At 43.1% G+C, this 21902-nt stretch overlaps 1 protein-coding gene across 1 annotated transcript in view; it reads right to left on the minus strand.

Annotated features, from left to right (window-relative positions):
- LOC147711063 (protein-arginine deiminase type-3-like) overlaps window positions 1–21902 on the minus strand; it is an 80263-nt gene that overhangs the window by 44678 nt on the left and 13683 nt on the right. The window contains exons 3-5 of the mRNA XM_086921885.1: window positions 17397–17469; window positions 10972–11033; window positions 460–577 (exon numbers count right to left, since the gene is read on the minus strand). Of these exons, the coding sequence (XP_086778011.1) occupies window positions 460–577; window positions 10972–11033; window positions 17397–17469 (253 nt within the window). The remainder of the gene's footprint in view (window positions 1–459; window positions 578–10971; window positions 11034–17396; window positions 17470–21902) is intronic.

Here is a 21902-nt window from a genome sequence, read left to right on the forward strand (position 1 = left end):
TCTCCATTGAATTCTCTGGTCTATTTTGGTAAGGTGCACTGGACATGTGCATGGAATGTTCTAAAATCTTGTTGGCTGGACCAGTTATCATTAGCGTAAAGAATCTAGGATGCAGGCAATGGTGCTGCTTTGTCAAATAAGAAAAGTAGCATTGTGCTTATGCAGTTGTCTCACATTTGTTTACGAAGCATTCCAGGGAGAGAGCAGGAATGACCCACATCTTGGTAAATGTGGTGCATTCCTGCCCTCTCTAAGTTGTCTTGCTGCATTGCTTTGCACCAAACAGTGATAAATCTAGCTCTAGATGTTCTTTACAGTGTTGCAACTCTGTTGTCTGGCACAAGGTCAACTATAGTAGTGGTTTGTCATATCTGGTGGGAGTAATCTCTGGACATTGATAAATCATATTAAAAACGAACAGGTTCCTTACAAAGAATAAGTGCTATGCCTGCTGCCTACCTGTGCAACAAGGATGGCTCTTGTCCACGCAGTCCATGTTCTTGGAGCTCTTGTTATCTCTATCACAATTCACCAACAGTACTGCTCCGTGTCCTTCTGGGCCCCAGGTCCAGGAAGCCTACAGGCGTTGGGGGAAAGCAAATATTTTTTAAAATTGGGATGTGTGTGAGGGGACAGAGATATCAGATGCATGGCGGGAATTCACATAGAGTGGAACGCAGTAAGAAATCGAAGAATATGGAGGAATGTGGGATTAAGAAGCAAATAAGTAAGTACATTTTAATTGTCTCAAGTTATTTAAAACCATAAAAATTTAGCAAAGATGATTACAATAATTAAACAGAACAGAGTCAATAATATATTAGTTATTTCAAGCATACATCTGTCAATTCAGAGAGCCATAAAAGTGCTTAAGCATTGCATTTTTTTAAATCAATAATAAATTCATCATATATAAAGTAAACTTTCAATAAAATAAAACACTATTCTGCCCACTCGCTCCCTTAACAACATTCAGTCCGAATAATAAAATGCAATATACTTTGAAATAATTGCAAAGATTTGCGAGGTTGCTAGATCAAAAAATAAAGGAAATTAGACAAAGTGGTACCATGGAGTGATTCATACGAATGCACTTTTAGTGAGCTATGATTCTAAGGACTAAAATTGCTTAAAAGCAAATTCTGACGTCAAGGAAAAAGTAACATTCATGCTGTGTCCAATCAAGGTCATAACATGTAGTGTAGCATATCCACCAGTCCAAAAACCAGGAGTGAAGTGCTCGAGGGTGTATAATTCTTACCCGCCAGCCTAAACCAACTACTAAATTGCGTTCTGCAATGCCAGAAGGCCAAGTGGGCTCCGTTCGGGTTTGGGTTCGGGTTCAAAAAGTGCATTTTACAACTTCAATGGACCAACAGGAATATCTCACACTAGTCCCACCCAACCTGGAAGAACAATGTATAAAACAGTTAATGAAGTGCACTGGGCGATTTCGTCAGACTATAGAACCCAGGGATTCCCTTCAGATTCATTATTTGCAATGGCAGAGGGGATACAACCCCTACATCGCACTAGTTCTAACCAGGATGGAAGAACCAGGCTGAAGGCAGGTAATAAAATGCACTGTGCAGATTCATTGGAATTAAAAAGCAAGCCAGGTTCATGAAAAGCATATAGGGTGTGGGGATTCATGGCAAAAATAATTCAAATGGGGAGATTCAGTGTGCGCCAGCGATGGTCGGCACGGATCGGAGGCGGGAGAGGCGGAGGATGAAGATGGGGAATGTAAAAAAATAATAACCACTCACCTTATCCCCGCGTCCAGCGTATCTGCTCTGTCTCTTCTCTGCATCAGAACAGGAACCAGGAAACACACCCAGGCTCCCCAGACCAATCACACTGCTGCAATGCAGCATTGTGATTGGTCTGAGCGCCGTGGTTCTGTGCTCAGACTGGGCCCTGGGCATTTTCTCCACCTAGGCTGTAATGCAAACTATGTTTGACGGCCTGGGGCCCTCAAATCCTTAAGATGTCCCTGGGGAGAGTACGCTTCCAGTGCGAAAAATATAATGCCTAGACAAACTTTAAAATTTACCCACTTCCGATGTGTGCTGTACAGTGCAGCACACATGCAAAGCACGATGATTTAGGAGAAATAAAAGCATTTCTCCTTTCTAACACCAGCTTCAAAGTGGCATTATTTTTATGCAAAACCCTGTCTGCCATTGTTAGTAGATAGGGTTTTGCTCCAATACCACAGGTGGTAGCATGGGTACGCCCATGTACTACTAATGGAATGCCCCTTTGATTAAGACTAACGTAAAGAAGCGATTGGTGCTGCTTTGCGTTTACTTTGAGGTAACTTTCCATTGCAAAACAAGCTTTTCACTAGAAAGGAAATAAATAATAAAGTGCACAGGTTTGCATCTCTTTCGTGACTCAAACCCAGTGCAAAATGTTTATTAATCCGGGTATTGGACTCTTTATGATGGGTTCTCTAGCAGGGCTGTTGCAAAATCATCCTGTGCCCTGGGCCAACTTTTTGCTGACTGATACTGGTGGTAACTGACTCTGACTGACCTTGGTCTCTGCCTAACCAGGTCCAGGGCCAGTGCTATGCTGAAAGAGACACATTAGAATACAGCTAATACACCTGCATACACTAGGGTACAAAATGGTATGTGGGGTACCCCTGTGATTGGCATGACCTACCCTATAAGCTCCTAGTGTATAATAGGGCAGGGGGATTGAAACTACCTTGATGTCCCTAGTACCCTAGGGCATGGCAGTTTTGGAGGGCAGCAGCTCTTTTTGCACTTGCATGTGTGCACTGCTGAAGCCTGAGGCCAGTTTAAAAGCAGCCCTGGGTGCCAGGACTGCTTTTAAAAAGTAAATTGTGCCTAAGCTCGACTTTGGAGTTTGGGGCACTTAAAAATGGATAGCCTATAATGTTTTGGCATATTAGGAACCCCCAGGGTCTCCCCTAGGTGTCCCAGGGGTGGGGGGTCAGAAATGTATAAGGTACACCCGTATAAAATGAGTTTGATATGCCCTGGGTTACGTGAATTTCACATTTCACTCCCCACATTGTGGTAAAGTGCTGCTCAAATTCGACTTTGATGCTAGGAGCACTGTGGAGGGAGGATCTGCAATATTTCTACAGATTCAGAACCCCTAAAGTCTCCCCTAGTTGCACATGGGGTGGGGTTCCTGTAGAAATCAGTGAAGAACTTATAAATATGTTTTTATAAGCCCTAGTGCTGGAAAAATGGCCCAAGTCATTTTCCCCATTGCAAATACCAGGCCACATAGGTCAACATGACAAGAGGTTAGTAACTAATACCTCTTGATAGGAACAGGCAAGAAATACCATTCAAAGACTTCCCAGAATGGTATTAATAAATCCAACAATATCATATTGTTGAATTTCTCCTAAAGTGTACATACAAGAAGTTATAAAACTTTCTTGTTTGTAAGTCCAAATTCAGCTTTCCAGTGGGCTGCCCTGATTGGTCAGAGTTAAGTGGATTAGCCAGGCTGCCTTGAAGAGGTGTTAAAGAGCCCCTGGGGTTAACCAGCTCTGCTGGGAGGGCAGTGTGCTGCTACACAGGAATGCCAAAGCAGGGGGAGGAGTCATAAACCATGATTTTCAAAGACAGAGGGAAGACCACAGTGTCAGTTTCCATTCCACATTTTTTACCCCAACCAGACCTAAGATTAGGGAAGGTATATGCAGATAGTAGGGGGAGAGTCTATGGAAATAAGCCAGACTAGGGGGGTGTTTAGCCAGCTCTTGACTCTCTGCTGGAAAATCAGCCATTATGAATTTGGAAGATCTGGTGCACTCTGGAACAAAATAATGCCACACTCTGCAGGATGTGGTCATATTTTTGGGGAGTTGGCCTGCTCTCATTGGTCAGCAGTGACCTCCTGCTTGACCCAGGTAACTGGGAATAAGTATTGGAAAGGAGCAGAGCCTCTCAGATCTGCTGCTTGAAACTTACTGAAGCAAGAAGTGCCTTGTTGAGAAGGTTTGCTGTGCAAAGATTTCTAAGGCTTGACCTCTGAAGACCGTACCATCTGAAACTACAGCTCTGTGGATTATCTCGCTGAAAACGAACTGAAGAGTGGACTCCCCGGAAGCTACAGGTTAATAGAGCTCATCTGGAACATCACCAACTAAATCTGCACCTTGGAGAACCACCAGTGGATGTGTAAGGGTTTTTTAGCAGTGGATTGTGGGAACTGAATTCATCAACTTTCAAGGACCATCTTGGAGCTTAAGACCCTTGGAGTGAGTTTGAGACACTTTGGGACCACTTGAGGAACTTCAGGAAGAAGTTCAAGACGTTTGGAGAACTTTGGAGCAACTTTGGAAAAAAGCTCCATAGAGGGACCGACTCAGCCTGGCCAGGCAGGCCGCCTGCCTTTAACAGCGAGCCGCCCAAGCCAACCAGGTTCGTCCCGCTAAAAGCTCCATCGGTCCAACTTCCAGAGTTTGACCGGGACTAGAAGAAATCTGAAGCCCGGCAAATCCTCACAGGATCTGGCAACATGAAGAGCATCGAGAGACCCCGTTAGAAAAAGCTTCAGAAATGTTGCAAAGTGTGAAGGTAGAAACTGAGACCGGGACCTGCCGTGAGCTGTGGCCGCTCAGGGCTCCATCGCAGTTGGCCTGAAACTTTGACTTCGATGCCGTCTATTGCGAGCAGGTATCCTAATATGGTGCTATAATCTTCTAAGTGCTATATTTAGCTAATTCTTTGAAAATTCATATCTCTGGTTCCCTACATAGGGTTTTTGTCATTTGGGTGTAATTTTAACTATAAAACTATTTCCTATTTTTATAAATTGGTTTGGGATTTTTATTATGTGTTGTGTCTTAGTTATTTACTGAATTGGTGTTTTTAAATGCTTTACATACCTGTCTTTAAAGTTAAGCCTGCCTGCTCGCAGCCAAGTTACCAAGGGTTGAGCATAGAAATACTATTCTTAGACCTATGCTGAGTCCTACCATGTGTTAGTGGCCTTATTGCCGGTGGCTGACCTACATTTGCCCCTACCAATAACCCACTTTCCAACAAGGGCTCATAAAGATTCCCCGACAGCAGACAGAGAAGAATGCTACAAACTTCCTTTCATTTTGAAAAGAATACAAACCAGGATAATATCAAAACAAAGAAACAGGAAATAAAACAGCTCAAAGACCAATCCACACCAAAAACACGGAAATGAAAACTCTACATACCAATCCTTCAAAAAGCACTTCAATGCAGAACTCCTAAACCAGTGAATGAAGACTATTGGGGCTATTCACAAAGGTAAGTTGCTCTTACGAGTAATTTTAAATATACTTGCACTATAGAATAATTTTACTAATTTCGGCTATTCACACATTACTCAAAAGTATAGCCTTACACATCTCCACTCCCTGATAAAGGTTGGGGAACCTAACAAGTCTAAGTTTCTTCTAAAAAAAACAACAATAAGTCTAGCACCACACATGGTCAACCCCTGGCTGTGCAACACTCCCCTATTGAAAATAATGGAGGCAGGAATTTACATTTAAATCCTCACAAGAATTTGTGTTAATTTAAATGACATTTTTTGAAATAGATAAAAATATAAATAAATAGGATTTAATGTCTAAAAGATAAATACAAATATTACATATTTTAAATACTTTTTTGCATTTAAAAGTTAATGTAACAATAAATTGTAATACATATTATAAAATTACTTATCATTAATGACATTTCTCACCTTTAATAACAATTAATGCATAATATTACAAACTCTTGTTTTACTTTAAGTTGGGTTTATTTTTTAATTTAACCTTGAGAAAAATAGGTTTAATGCAATTTAAAATATTTTGAATAATATTTTTTTTCGTTCAATCTGAAGTTGTGCTGTAGCATTTTTGCTTTACTTCTACATTTAATATATATCTATCTATCCAAGTTGAAAAAACGTTTTACTTTTTCTTTAAGGTAAAATACAGGGAACTTTTCCCCATACTTTACCATGCAGAGATCTCCGCCCCGGAGTCCATGGTGTTTTTGCCACTCAGTCTGTCACAAAGACCAGCCACATACAAATGGTAAGATGCAGTTTGAGTCCCTTGGCATTGTTGTAGTATTCCACCCTTCGTCCTTGTGTTTTAGGTTTACACTCTACGTGCAACGTGTATGGCCAGATGTGAGATCTGAGTTTACTCTACCACATGACTCAAACAGTACCCCATGAGGAGGCCCAAAGAGGTTGATATCTGTTTGAGATTATTTGTGGTCCCTTTTAGAGTTGACCTGTCCAAGCAGCGCAGGTTGGACTATTTCTATGGGAGCAGATTGAAGTTTTATTTGGATAAGACTTGACCCTGCCGGAGTGATACAATGAGCAAAAAGATGGACTGGAAGATGAGTTGATCGATAGGTGGTGGATGAGGCTTGTGCAAATATTTCACCATCACCTTTTTATTTTTGTGTGGCTCCCTAAGTATGATGGCTAAGCCACGGCCTAGGTCCCATACTCTATGTGCTACAAGAATTAAGCTGCACCTCACTGATGAAGCTCAATAAGGTTGAAACTGACTAGGGATCTCATATTTTCCTGTCTAGAAAGGATCTGTGTAGCAGAGAGGAATGGACTCTTCCTACTAAAGCAGGATGAAGTCTGATTTACACATGGCTGCTCTCTGTCTGGGTTGAAATTAGAGGCAGGTAAAAGAGGGACTGCAATGCCACCCAAGTGATTGCAAGCAGCTGAATTGTGCAGGTATTTCAGCCACCACCTTTGTGTTTCATCATTAGGAACTTTCTGCATAGCTGGCATACCCAGAGAGTGCAAAATGCTATAGTCTTTCTTTATATTGACAGGAAATTAAATAAAATAAAAACTCTCGGTTAAATATGTTTCTGGAAGAAAGCGGTGTCTCAGACGTAATCTGAATTTACTGTGCGTAGCAAACCATGTTTATTAGCACAACCATTAAGCATTTGACCTAAATTTTCTGAACAGAAATGCAAAACCTGAGGCAAACTGTACACATTTGCAGCTTTGTTTCCAAAGAGAGATCCCATCACTATTGAATGAACCCTCGTGTAGTCACTAACCATATCAGATACCCCAAAATTCCCAAGAAATAGCGCCTGCAGGCCTTTTCTGAAACTACCAATGATGAAAAGATCTACGAATTAAATCATGTCAATCACTGCCCACACTTATCTCATCCCTTTACAGCCAAAAAGACAGATTCTATCGACTATTTTACTGAAAACACCCAAAATGAAGCTTGAAACAGAAACAATGGGATTGATACATTGAATGTTCATTTTGAGGGAGCCAATATGATTACCCCATGACACCCAGTTGAGCCAGCTCATGACTGACAGCGCCCCGCTCCATCTTGCATCTAGACACAAATCGTAGGCTGAGACACCGGTATAGCCCCAGTGGTGCAAACAAAGCCTGCAGTCAGCATGTGCTGAATTCCCGATGTGTGTCCTTACCAGTTCTGAGTACTCACCTAGCAAGGCGAGTCTGTCTCATCAGTTTTTCCGCAGCGCCGTTTTTGGACCACAAAAAGTGAATAGAATGGAGATTGGAGATGAACCTCCTGTTTTTGCCAGAGAAGACACCAAACAGCACTTCTATATTCCAAACTGCACTCTACAGTTAAAGTTGCGCGTGCTCTGCCCAGTATTCCTCAACTACAGCAACCTAGTTGGCCTACACCGACAGACCTAAAACCTGAAGTATACAACATCTAAAAGTAACTATGGGGACTACAGTTTTGTTTCCATACACAGTTAGAGAGGCGCTGATCTGCTCACTAACTAGCATACAGCAGTAAGAGACACTTGTGGGGTCTTGGGTGTATCTGGAGGTAGAACTCAGCACAGCAGCACAATTGCTTGAACTTCCAACTCCAGGCATTTTCCAGTTTGCCTGAACCCAACTATCGCCTCCTCACTACGTTGAACTGTACAAGCTTTATATCCAGTCTCTTCTGTCTCAGCACTACAGGTTTCCTACCAGTACTCCCGTCCCGCCTTTTACCACATCATCTTTTCTTTCTGCTGCCTCTCCACAATGCTGGTCAACAAGGCTGGTACTATTCTCAAACTATGGTGAGATCTCTTCCTGTGACTTCCTTATTTTGTTTTTATTGTTATTTGTTTAGTTTTCTTCAAGTTATGCCTTTTCACCATTGAACCAAAGCGTCTTAGTACATGAAAATGCGGACATTGTATACTGTAGTCAGAGAGTTATTAAACAATTGTGCTGATGCGTAAGTTACAAGTTAGTAAATAATTAACCACACCAGGAGCAACTTGCAATACCTTCCAAAATGTAAGACATATCGGTCATACGGTATGAACATAGCATCTTGCCATATATCATAAAGTAATGCATGTGCATTTTTTTGAAAATTATCAACAGTCATGGAGGTCTAGGTATGACATACTGGTGAATAACATCAGCCCACAGCCGCAATGTCGTAAAACAGGGAGTAAGCTAAAAACTGGGGTGGGAGTAGGGTGTGTAGAGAAGCTGGCAGTGGCAGGCCGTGTCATTTGGAAGAGAGATGTGTGGACATTCATTGGCTAGTGGACATACGTAGCTGTAGACACATAGTAAGAGTAAGACAAGATAGACTCAGCCGGTAAGTGCAAGTGTGAAGTGTGGGGGAGTTGGAGGGGAAGAGGAGGGATCCCCTAGGAATACCCCTATCCACCCAGTACAGGCAGGACAGGATTCAAAATGGCAGACCGGCTCACTGGATGAGGGAACCCCAAGTCCCATGCATAAATCAATAATCACAAAGGCAACTTGTATAGATCATGGGGGATGGTCATCATTCCCTGTAGAAAGTGTGTGAGGAGGGTAGCCCATTGACGGGGACTCGACGTTTGTGCAGGAGGCCTACCTCCTCATAGCAGAGAGCCTTCCTCCGCCCGCCCCATTTGAACACCACCCCATGCGAAGCTGCCACCGGTGGAGCCGCCGGAGAACGCCACTGGAATGTGAGTGCCTGCTTGGTGAGGAGGGATTCCATAGCCGCAATCGGGGGTGCACCTTATGTTGCTTCCTACTTTTAAAAATGCCAAGTGCACATGCCTCCCACGTGCAGGTGTCAGGTAATTCCATGACCATGACCTCCTGCAGGGTAGTATACATCGATTGTCAGTAACCCTGAAAAGTCGAACAGGACCATAGCGTATGTGCAAGGTCCACATCAGGGATATGACATGGCGAGCAGTGACATGTATGTACCCTGACGATATGTACATATCTCCAAGGTATGCAGATGTGGAGTTAATACGTATCTCTGTGGTATATGGTAGTTGATATACTTGCCACAATAGTTTGATTGGTTGAAATTTGTGTCCTCACTATTCTGACATACAAACGTTGTATGTTCATCAGCTGTGGGAAAGGCTATCACCTTGGATGGCCCACGCCCTTTGACGCATCCCTCGAAATGCGTGACTATGTATCTAGAAGAATCCCATTAACATGGCACAAGTCAAGAGTCACAGGTGTAAATTACTTCAGTTCTTGAGTGGATGGATCGATGCATTTCGCAGAGTGCTCGAATTTTACGCGCTTTCTCTCTATTCTGCTGATTATTATATCTATTGCATGCCTTTTTTCAGCATTTTATGAGTGTGCCTCAGGGCATGGATTTAATCTAATTTCCTATGAAGTCAGTTTACTGTGCTTTTGATATATGACCGTACTTAGAACATTGTTTCTGATTTTCTTGCATCCAGTCCAGGTCTGCATCTTTACGTTAAAGAAAAGGCTTTTGTAAACCAGTGTCTGTATTTGGAAAATGGTCAGCCTGCTTTCTGTCACCATCCCTCTTAGCTCTCTGTTTATGTGCCTCCAATATCTTTTCCCACTCCCAGAACGCCACATCCAGTTTGTGTCAAGTTGTTCCTCTCTTGTTATTTTCAATGAACACGTTTAGTTGTCAAAATCTTTCTGACTCATTTCTACCTTCCGTGGTACATTCTTGATGACCTAAAGGAAGGGCGCCGTGTGAGGCACAAAGGGTATGATGCCATGCCAGATGTGAGTTGTTGTGCATGGACATTGACATGCAAAGGACTAGGAAGGGGAAGGTGAGACAGAGCAACATTTTCTATGTGAACCATAAACTGAGGGGCATATTGACAAGAAACTAGCAGAGTGCTGTGTTGGCCAAAATTTGTAACTCCGAGCTCCAACAGCTTCAAAATGCAGGGACGCACCGTATTCACAAGAATGCGGCGCACCCAAACATTAGCCTTAACGCTGGCGATAAAAAATCTGCGTAGTACCATTTTACTAGGCTGCCCGCACTGCAGGGGCAATAGTTTATGTGCAGGAAGGGAACCCTTCCTGCACATAAACAATCTTTACAGGCGATTTGTTCTATCTATGTGTGCTGCAGAAATCAGCACATGTGGAAAGAGCAAAATAAGAGGAAGAAATGAAATATTTCTCCTTGTATCACCAACTTAAGATCATGTATTTCCTGGCTGCATTTTTGGCACTACCCCATACCTTGGAAATATGGGGCAGTGTCAAAAAGCAATGGGTGTTGCGGTGGAACGTCCACTACAACACTCCTTGCATTTTGATGCTGACCCATATTTGCAAGGTATGGGGCAGCGTGAATCGGGTCATTATTCACAAGGAGTCTTTAGGCCACATTAAGTGGCTTAACGCCGCCTTGTAATTAAGGGTAAGGAGTTAATGCCACCAGAACATTGGAAAAAATGACTTTCTGGTGGTGTTAACTCCTTGTAAATATGCCCCTAAGTGTCCCTGTGAAAACGTCTGCATAGGCGCACGCAGTGTCCGGTAGTGTTGTAAGCAATCAGAACAGAGGATCTCTCTGGTGAGAGCCCTGTCAATAAACTTGCGGGCCAACTTTTCCAATAGAGACTCTCACTCAACCACGAGGACTGCTATCTTACAGTTCGTGTATGCGGGTGTGCTGGGTGGAAGGTTCCTTACCTTGTTGGTCTTATCATTGCTGACCGTCCCGTTGCGGTGTACATCAACGTTCAGTGACAGTTCTGGAAAAGAAATGATTGTTAAACAGGTTTGTGTAAAAACACTCATCACACCAGGTCAGCTGACATTTTACCTTAGTCCCTCTGTCATGTCTGGCATCTCTCCTATGCCAGTCTAGTTATCCTGTAGAATGTTATCATTGATATGATGTCATGGAATTCTAGGAACTGGACTCTAGGAGTCAGTTGATAACTGGGCTGAGCAAGAACATACTGCTCCTGGTGGGGTTCATTATTTCCCTTCTTCCTCCTTAACTTATACCTGTAACCTAACTTGGAATAAATACCTTATTCTACCACTTCGTCTGATTCCTGATTACTTCACCAACACTACACCCTCTTCTCTTCTTTCAAAACTTCTCCTTTACACTTTCCTCACTAGCCTCCTCCTCTCCAGGCAGCCAGCCCCTTGATGATGATAGGGGTTACACTATCCAGCAAGAGATGTAGGAGCAGGTTGATGGCTGTCATGAACAACTGTTTTACTTAAGAGCCAAATAAAAATGAGCCAATAGAAAGATTACTTGCTTTAGTGTGATGGTGTCACATTGGTTGGCACTTCTGGTCATTGCCTTCTAGGTTAGGCTAGTCCACACCATTAAAGCCTGAAACTGCCACGTGACATCCAATGGTTTGTGAGCAGCCACAGGAGGCCACAACAGATTTAGAATCTCATTGAGAGTGCCCTAGTAGATCAGCCCCCTAGAAGTACTCTTACCGATTGTCCCAGTAATTCTGGGGCGGGCAGGTTAAAGGGAATTCTGAGCTTTAGGGAATCAGTCTTATCTTGCCGATTCCCACATTTTTTTCTTTGGTATTTCCGGTGAGAAACAATGGATCTGTGGTATTCCTCCTAAACGTATACTTCAGGACTCCTGCAATGAGACCTTAAGTACAGCCTTTCGTTTCTCTTGATGAAATCAAATATCTTCTCACGGAGTTTAGCCACTGAAGCTGCTCTGGCTAGAGACCCAGGGAATTTAGAAAGGTAAATCTTGATGTAAGATATAGCGCATCAGGTCAGATCCATATATTACGGCGCCTGCTCTCTCTGTCGAACGTCAGTGTTACCAATGCTTCCTGTTTCCTGTATTTTGATAACATTATTTGACCTACAAAATCTATTGGGGCAGATTTATGAGGCCCTTGCGCCACGTTTACGCCGCTGTTGCGTCACGCAAGGCGGCGTAAACGTGGCGCATCCCTACGAGGCATTTACAACGTGACGCATCTATGGAGATGCGTAACGGTGTAAGTCCCTGCGCCACATGCAACCTGCGTCAGGTTTCATGTAAGCGTTCCGGTGCAGGGGGGGGGGCGTTCCATCGCAGGAACGCCCCTGGAAAGTGACTCAGTGAAATCTACAAGATTTCACTGAGTCACTTTCTACGTCAATTCCTTACGCCTGCTTGAAGCAGGCGTAAGGGTGATGCACCATGCAATGTAGGGGTGGCCCCTGTGCATTGCAGGAGTCATGTCGCACTTGTGACATGACTCCAGTAATGCGCCGCCCGTACGCCGAAAGATGCGTCACGCATCTTCCCTGCCTTGCACCATGGTGCACCGCATTGTAAATGCGGCGCACCATGGGTGGCGGAGCTGTGGCGCACATTAACTGGCGCATTCCTGGGGATGCGCCAGTTAACGTAAATCTGCCCCATTATGTTTTTCTGCACAATTTTACTTCACCAGCCACCCCCAGGTTAATTTCTGTATAGATATTTTCATGTTCCTTTCTCTTGTGCACTACATTACTTTCCGGCTATTTTTTTAAATCATTTGCACAGGAAAGGCTTACATGAATTTGATGGTGTCTTACTCACACGAGACGAGTGTCTTAAAACTATGGGAAGGCCACAAGAAGTACTCCAGGTGTTAGTAATGAAAATGAATGAACGAATAAATGTATTTTCAAGATAAGCACAATGGGCCCGATTCCCAAAGGTAAAGTTGGACAGAAGTCTAACTTTACGACTGTCGGTATTCACAAAGTGCTGACTCCGAAATCTGGGGATCACGGTTCGATCCCTGGTGCCGGCGGCAGATTAACCCAGCACCATGTGACTCTGGGCAATAGCTTGCTTAATCTTCCCAACGGCCCCCAGCGCCTAGAGACCCTTATGGGTGATTGTTCGCGCTTTACAAAATGTGGAGTATTATTATTATTATTATTCACAAGTAGTAAATGCCCTTTGTGAATATCGAAAGTCGTAAAGTTAGACTTCTGTCTCCCTTTACCTTTGTGAATCTGGCCCAACACCTATGTCTTTAAGAGACTAAAGCGATTCTCACTTAATCGTTGCTGGAATCCAGGGACCCCCACTGAGGGATTATTTGAATCCGGGAGCAGGCCTAAGCAATTTTGATAACTGAACCATAAAACAATAGGGAAACAACCATTCATCAAACAAATCTACAAATGCTATAATATTTTATTTGTTTCTCTAACAAATATAAAAAAATCAGAATTAAATTTTAATGGGAATGTTGGAGATTTTCTAAATGTAACTAAGGCCACCCAGTATCCATACTATATTCTGTTTGATACATTTGCACTTCTCCCAAGAATCAATAGGAGGATATCAACTTAATTTTTAGACTCCAATTTCGAGTTCCTTCAACAATACAGAACGTTAGAAAATGTTCAGTTTTCCTTTTGCTTCTTTATTTATATACTCTTTCATAATCTGGTAATATTAATTAATTTTCTAAGCAGTCACTAACTTCCTGAGTGGGTGTCAGGAACCCCCAAGGGTCTCCCGACCACGGGTTAAGAACAATTGGCCATGTGGTTGAATCTTTCTGCTACCCAATGGGTAAGGAACTATGAGCCTGATTATGATAGCGGTCAGACGAGTGTCCAATTGCCATCCTGTCAGGAACAGGATTCTAAGAGCTATGTTTGTAAACATCCCTGCACCCTGTGACAGGCACTATGTGGTGCCTGCCACACGGTGCAGGGATGTTTAGGGAGGCACCATAGGTGTTCCCTGACCCCATAGTGGAGGGGGAAGGGCGCCTGCTAGTCACTTACCGCCTGCCTTTTCATGGCTGGCGGACCGCCATGAAAGGGCAGGTCGAAAGGGACTTTGTAATCCCTACGGCGGTGCTTGAGCAGGCACCACCCTTATTTTAGGAATTACTATCCCTCTGACAGGCCGCCCGGCTCCTTGACCCTGTCAGATCCGTAGCGGACGGGCTCTTTGCCAGATGCTACCACCCCCTGCATCCCAATGCGGCTGGCGGACCTGCAGGGCGGATGGCAATTGGACCACCACCGGTGGCCTGATGGTGGAGGTCCCACCACCATTGTAATCAGGCCCTATGTACTATTACTTAATGAGATCATTATGTATTGTTTTAGTCTGAAATGTGTGTGTCTTACCTTCAACACTAAGGGGTCTACTATAATGTCAGGTAGATCGCCACCTCCCGTGTGGGGGTGGCGATCCACCAGCCATTATTCACCGCCCACCTCCCATTTCCCTCCCGCCATATTAGGATGGTGGGGGGGGAAGCCAGTGGACTGAAAGACTGTCCGCCGGTCACACAGGTGACCGGGTAGAAAAGGGGCCTGATATGGAAAGGCATGCGGTGATCGCAGTTGGGGCCCGTTGCGGACCCCCAGGATGGTGGGAGGCCCATGGGGGGTACCTATGCTACCCCCCTGCATTTACATGCACAACGTGGCAAGCACTGCACAGTGCCTGTCACGTTGTGCATGCAAGTGCACAACATGCCTGTTTAACATTGTGACGGGTGCTGAATACAGTACCGCCCGCCACAATGTTAAATATGCAGGCGGTCGCATCCTGATAGGCACAGCCGGACCGCCGCACCTCTTGCGGTCGGTCCCGTTGACCGTCACGGTGTCCACCCGCCATCATAATAGACCTCCTAAATGTTTGCATTAAAGCTTTTTCAGAGGCAGGAGAGTCATTATTTATTCTGAACCTACAAATGAAGATGGTACCAAAATGTGTGTGGCGCTCTTGACCATTCCTTTTTATCAATAATATTTCATATTTTTAGAACATATGTTCAGTTTTTAAAGGCATTTTCTCTTTTTTGCAACACATGAAGACATTTTGGGCCAGATGTAGGTCGCCAATTACCGGTCGGTTACGGCCGATTTCGGTTGTTACCGACCGGTAATTGGTTTTTGATATGTAGGGGCCTTTATTTTACAGAATCGGTAAATTTACCAAATCGGTAAATTTACCGATTCTGTAAAATACAGAATCGGTAATTTGACCGATTCGGTAAATTCCAGATGTAGGTAGCACTGTTTACAGTGCTACAGGCCTTCAGAATTCGGTATTTTACCACCCAATCCAATTGGGTGGTAAAATACCGAATTCAGGTGTACATGCACATCTGTGCATGTACAGCTGTGCCAAGTGACACACAGACATGCCCTTAGGACATGTATGTGTGCCACATGTCACACAAGCCAGTACTTGGGGTGCTAGAGGGTGTCAAAGTGACACCCCCTGCACCCTTGCAGGATTCAGAATTTACTGATTCGGTAAATACCGAATCGGTATTGCCCATTGATTCCTATGGGCTTCAAGGCCCTTAGGAATCAATGGGCAATACCGATTCGGTATTTACTGAATCGGTAAATACCGAATCATACAGATTCGGTAATTCTAAAATAAGAATTACCTACATCTGCCCCCTTCCGATTTACCGACTCTTAAATACCGAATCGGTATGATTCAGTATTTAAGAGTTGGTAAATCGGAATTACCTACATCTGGCCCTTTATGAGCAATGCTTGACAACGTGTAGTTGGACCCTGATACAGCTTTTTATATAATCTGAATTTCTTTTAATGTAAAGTCTACTCACAAGAAGAGAGGTGCCAGAGTTTGTCCCACACAGGGATCTCCTTGCACTCCAATCAAAAGAGAACAAGTGTTTTGTGTCTGGTTGGTAGGTAGAGATCTTCCTGCATTCATTTTGGTGAACATTAGTTTTTTAAGCACACTTTGCCAGGAATTGCTCTTCCAGGCACAGTATAGCAGGAGGCAACCTTCTCCTGACATAGAATGCTTATGGCATTGTCCGATCTGGTACAAAAGTTCTGATGTGTAATATTCCTCCTAACACCATGTTCTGTGTACTTTGCCTTCAGTGTACTGTATTCTGAGGACAGATTAATATTTGAGTGATGGTATCTATAATTATTGTTTCTAAAACAGTATTTTAAGAGCATTACATTTCCTGATACACTTTTTAATGTTTTTTCATTCTCCTGTAGCATTTACTGGCTATTGTACGTACTTGGTCAAATTCTTTCCTCTGCACTTAGTTTTTGAGTGTTAATCTTCCTGGCACAATATGACCTTGACATCTTTCTTCCTACTCTAGGTTTCTCGTGCCACATTATTAAGAGTATTATCCACATGTTGTTGTGGTCGTGCTCTAGTGTATTATTCCACCCAAGACAGTTTTAATTCACATTTACATTATTGGCACAATTCGATGATGTTCATTCTACTTGCTGTTGGGCATTATAATTATTGGGGCATTGGGCTGGAAATGATCTCTTTTGCAAATATACTGTGGCCTATATACTTGGCCTCAACAACATTCCCTGAGGTAAAATAACTGCTGGTTCTCTATTCCTAGCAGACGTACTCTCCCTTTCACAACATACTTGGGGTCATTATCTCTCTTGGAACCTGTTCAAGGATATTATGTTCAATACATAGGATTCAGTGGCAAATTGTCTTCTGAATTGTATTTTAGGTATGCCTGTGTGGTGAACTCCGCTCCGTTTACGGAGTTGGTAGAGTTGTTTGCACTCCGAGAAGCTTGCAATGTGTAGCAGAGTTTTTTTTCTCACTCGCCAACGGTAAGTTGGCGAGTGTGAGCGAGAAAAATCCAATGTTAGACCACTTCCCTGCGAGATTTCTACATGTGGGTGGTCGCGGATGGTCTCTACCGCTTCTACTCGAGCAGCAAAAAGAAGCAGCTCCCTCTTGCAATGTGCAAGATGCTGCTCATGCAGGACAAATACCCGGCACTAAAAATCAGTGCGAACCACGCAAGAAACCTACTCCACCGCTTGGGGAGGTCCATGTAGCTTGGCGGAGTTTTTTTGTCACTTTAAGTAAGTCCACGTAGCAGAACTCTCCGAAATCTGCTCAGGCTTAATTTTAGGGAGTGGTTTCAGCCATCACAGTAGACTGGGGGACATAATTGATTTGACACACTACACTTGTGATAGAGGTTGCATAACTCGTATTTGGCATCTGTTTACATAATAGACACACAAGGGCTTATCTTTGGTGCCTGTTTGGTGACAGAGGCTATACTTCTTATATTTTCCCTCGATGTATCCTGGTTTGCACTTACCAATACTAGTGATTCGGAGTACGGCACTGCTCGGGGGACTTTTCTCACTCCTTCCATAATATGTCACATTCATCTGTGGAAGCAGACAGAGATACCACACTCTTTGTAATGAAAGGTCAATAAGTCAGAATTCAACTACATTTATATGCAGTAACAGAGGTTTAAGGATCATTTCATCAAGGTGCTGCAAAATGGTGCATACAATATCACTTTTGCACTGTCATTGCGTATGGTACATTTGCACTACTCCCCCTTTTCACAGTAGGCCTACATTTGGTATTGCGAGGGTACAGCCACAGTGTGTGTGTGTGTGTGTGTGTGTGTGTGTGCGTGTGTGTGTGTGTGTGAGAAATGTGAGGTGCAATAATATTAGTGATGTGGAGTGTTGAATATGAAACGGTTGGTTTTCAAATTGGAAAGAGATGTACTTACACTGAGCTATGGTGAATAAATAAATGTAATACATGGCATGTCATTTCTTTAAATTTACAGCATCAGATACAACATTTGGCAATGGCAGCCTACCATGTTTCCTAGGTTCATGCGTGATGTGCTGTTTCAGTCTAGGATTCTTTGTTGAAATCTGGGACGTATGGTCTTGTTTATTACATTATATAACAGGACTACAAGTCCCAGAATTCAATGGAAACCCTGGACTGGAGAAGTACATCACACATGGACCAATCAAACATGCCAGCTATGCAACTAAGTGGGTCTGTTTTGTTAAATGACATCCATGGTTTGGGGCATTCTACGACACAGCCAGGTGGCAAGCACAGCCTGAGAATATGGGTGCTCTGTTCTGCTAGCAATGTTTAGAGATGAACAGGCCACCAACTTGAGACGGAGAGCTGAGCCAGGGATGAGACTTGATCCTATGAACCAAAGAAAAAGCCACATCAATAAAAGACCTACTATGTCATCACCTACTAGACGATAATTAAAAACAACCTGGAAGTTGGGTGGGAGTATTTTGGACTTGGCCCTTTCTGCAGGGTGTCCCAAACTTTTTGCCTTTGCTTTCAAACTTTTTTGCTGAATTCGTTTTTGTTGGCCTTAGGACTCTGTGAAGCTTACCACTGCTAACCACTGCTAAAGTGCTTGTGCTCCCTGCTTACATTTTTTTAAGATTGACTTATACCCAATTGGAATATTTAATTTACTTGGAGGTCCCTTGTAAAGTGGCACAACATTTGGCCAGGGCCTGTAAATTAAATGCAATCAGTGGAGCGGCAGTACTGATTGTGCCACCTACTTAAGTAGTACTTTAAACATGTCTCAGGCCTGTCATTGCAGAGCATTTGTGTGCAGTTTTAAACTACTGTGTAGACCTGGCAAAGTAAAACTTTTACAAGGCCCAAACCTTCCTTCCGAATACATATAAGTTACCTCTAGTGTAGACCTTCAACAGCCCAGAGGGCAGGAGCAATATATTTAAAAAGTTGGACATGCACTTTTAAGTTTTGCATGTCCTGGTAGGCCTATCTCTCACATAGGATAACATCGGAGTTGACTTATAACATCTTAAAAGTTAATTTCCAAATGGGAACAGGTAAACCCTTCATTGTCTATTAGGGGGAGATCAAGGGATTTAGGCACTCGAGACACAGTACACAAGAAGCTGTAATGTGTTATACTAGTGCGGTGCTAAAAGAGAAGGGATGTCATCCCTACATCATGGGCACAGAGGTAAGATACTTAAACATACGTCTCCTAGCACACACAATGTTATATAAACACAAATAGGAGTCATCCCATCATTCTTAAGTTCTTCAATCTTTTCTTTAATTGAATTCAGATTCTTCTACCAACCTGGCAGCCCATTTAGCTCTCACTAGTGTGCAGACTCACATTAGTGGGTGCTAACGGGGATGGCTGACTGTGGCTGCTGCACCGATACTTAAAATAACGTTACTGGATTGAATTGAGTACTTCATTTGGCATAAATATTCCGCACTTTACCTGCGAGAACTTCCTTTGTAGATTCTCTTTAACTGAATATTTATGCTGCAAAGGGGTCTTGGATCTTCATATGAAACACCTTGTCTTAATGATGGTCTCATAGATTCACCTCACAAGAGACCGAAACGTCGAACACTCTAACCCATTACCTTTTAGTCTCTGTTAAATTTTAAAATCTGAGGATTAGGTTCCTATGTCTAGGACACTCTCCAAACTAAATGTCCATAGGACTGGCCTATTGAACATTGCTAATTAGTGAAATCTAAAGAATGTCTTTCTTGCTTAGTTATCAATGTTGTTGAAGCATGTATTCATGTTGAACCCCTAATGAAACCACTTGTCTATGATTGAAATGCAAAAAGTTTTAAGAGACAAGCCTGGTTGTGTTGATTTAATTCTCTACTTAAATACTATAGACTACTCTGCTTTAAATGTGTTTCAAGATGTCATGATTAGATGCTCATCAAGTAATGTGAGATTATTTACTTAAATATTTCTTTAAGTACATCCATTGTAGGCATCATTACCTGACTCTTATTCACCGAAGACCACAAGGGTATACTGGGTTGCTTATTTTTGTGTTAATACTTTTAGAAAGTTGGCGTTTTCCTGCTGTTAGCCCTTTTTGTCCCCTAGCCTGTCTTGGGTCAAATGACTGGGATTAACTGACAGCTAGACTTTGTGAATTCTTCCCAGACAGTCATACAATAGAGAGATTAGGTGTGTCTGAATGGGCCATCTGCTGGGAGGATTGGGGGATGGTGCTCAGCACAGCCCCACTTGGATATGAATCACCTGTGCTCTGCCTTGCCACAAAGGGCTTAATGACCCCACAATGTTACTGCATCCAGCCTGGAGCCAGGGAGGGTAGGCAGAAGATTCCATGACCTTCAAAGACACTGTCTAGAAGGTTCTCCCAAATTCCAGAACTAATTCACCAGGATATAAATAGGGGACCTCAGACACCAACTCTTCAGTAGACTTCTAGATGTGTTGATACTCTGGCAGGAAGAAGGTCTGTTGTGCTGCAACAAGGACTGCCAGTCTGCTGGACTGCTGCTCTAAAGGAGCTCCTGACCTGCTGCTTTCTTGCCTGGCTAAGAAGAACTGGGCCTGCATCTTTATCTTGAATTCAGGACCCAAGAGGGACTCAAAGGACTAGTCTGCTGGCCACATGATCTGAACCTCAGGGACAAAAAAGGCACCTGGACTAAGCTGCAGGGAGTTCATGACCCCCAAGTGATGCTACCTAAATTAAGCTTTTGGGCTCTTGTTGGCCTGTTCACACCAGGATGGAGCAGCTCATACCAAAATTCAGCGTCAGCTGCTGTCAGCCAATCTTTTGACACAACAAGCATTGGTTGCCTGCGGAGGACAGCCAATGAAAAGCACTAGCCCGCCCGTCCCCAATAGCCAGCCTGTGCTTCGCGCCATGCAGACAATCACCTGTGATGCTCTCCTTGATCCCCTAACCTTCTCCAAGTCAAACAGGACTCTTGGCATAAAACTTGAGAAGGTTAATCTTCAGTGTGACTAATCTGGAACTGTATGCGACCTACGTTCCATTGCAGTCGGTATGAACTTTTGACTTTGACCCAGTCTAGCATGACCAGATAGCCGCAGTTGGCATTGTGTGCTTTTAGGTGCTATTTTACACTTTGTCCTTTAAAAATTCATAACACCGGTTCTACTGATTGGCTTTTTGTCATTTTGGTCTTGTTTTCTTTATTCAAGTTTGTTCTATTTTTCTACTTGGTGTGGGATACATTTTGTGCGGTGTTATCACTTACTGTTTTAAGGGCCACACAAATACTTTACACATTGCCTCTAAGTTACACCTGACTGCTCTGTGCCAAACTGCCAGGGTATTGAGCACAGGTTAATATAAGGTTTGCTTGTGCCTTAACCTGACAAGGATTGTGATTGCCGTTTGACCAGGGCTCACACCCCAGTCTACCAGTAACCCAATTTCTTACAGAGGATAAATACATGCATTTATATTCCTGGCCTTTGTGACACCTCTAGCTCTCTCTCCAGATTATAGTTTTCCCGCTCAAAAACATTACATGATATCTATACAAAGAGTTTTGGTCAGCAGGCTATATTCACGGGTCTGTTTTATTATCAACCGCAATTTGCTTCCACCCGCCAAATTATAGGGCATCGGGCAATGGGCCAGCCAGCTATGCCCAATGGCTCCCTTCACTTTGAGTGACCGCAGTAAGCCTGGGCTCATTGTTCCCATATGCCTAAAAACAACACCTTTCTCTTCAGCGACACGTTTGCCTTAAAGTGTTTTTATTTTATTAATTGTTTATATTAACTTTAAATATCAATTATTTATTTTTCCCTCACTTTTTGTTAGATCGTGAGTTATATTCAGTCTTCTAAAGCTGCTGTAATAATGCGTTGAAATGACACTGCAAAAGTGTAACTGCCGGCAATTTGAGTGCTCGATTAGGAGTGATTTATTCTCATCTCCTTCACAAATAATAAAATGGAGACAGCTGAAAGGCTTGGTATTCAAACATATCTCTTGTAAAA

Source organism: Lissotriton vulgaris, chromosome 5 (assembly GCF_964263255.1).
Source record: "Lissotriton vulgaris chromosome 5, aLisVul1.2, whole genome shotgun sequence".
Lineage (NCBI taxonomy): Eukaryota > Metazoa > Chordata > Amphibia > Caudata > Salamandridae > Lissotriton > Lissotriton vulgaris.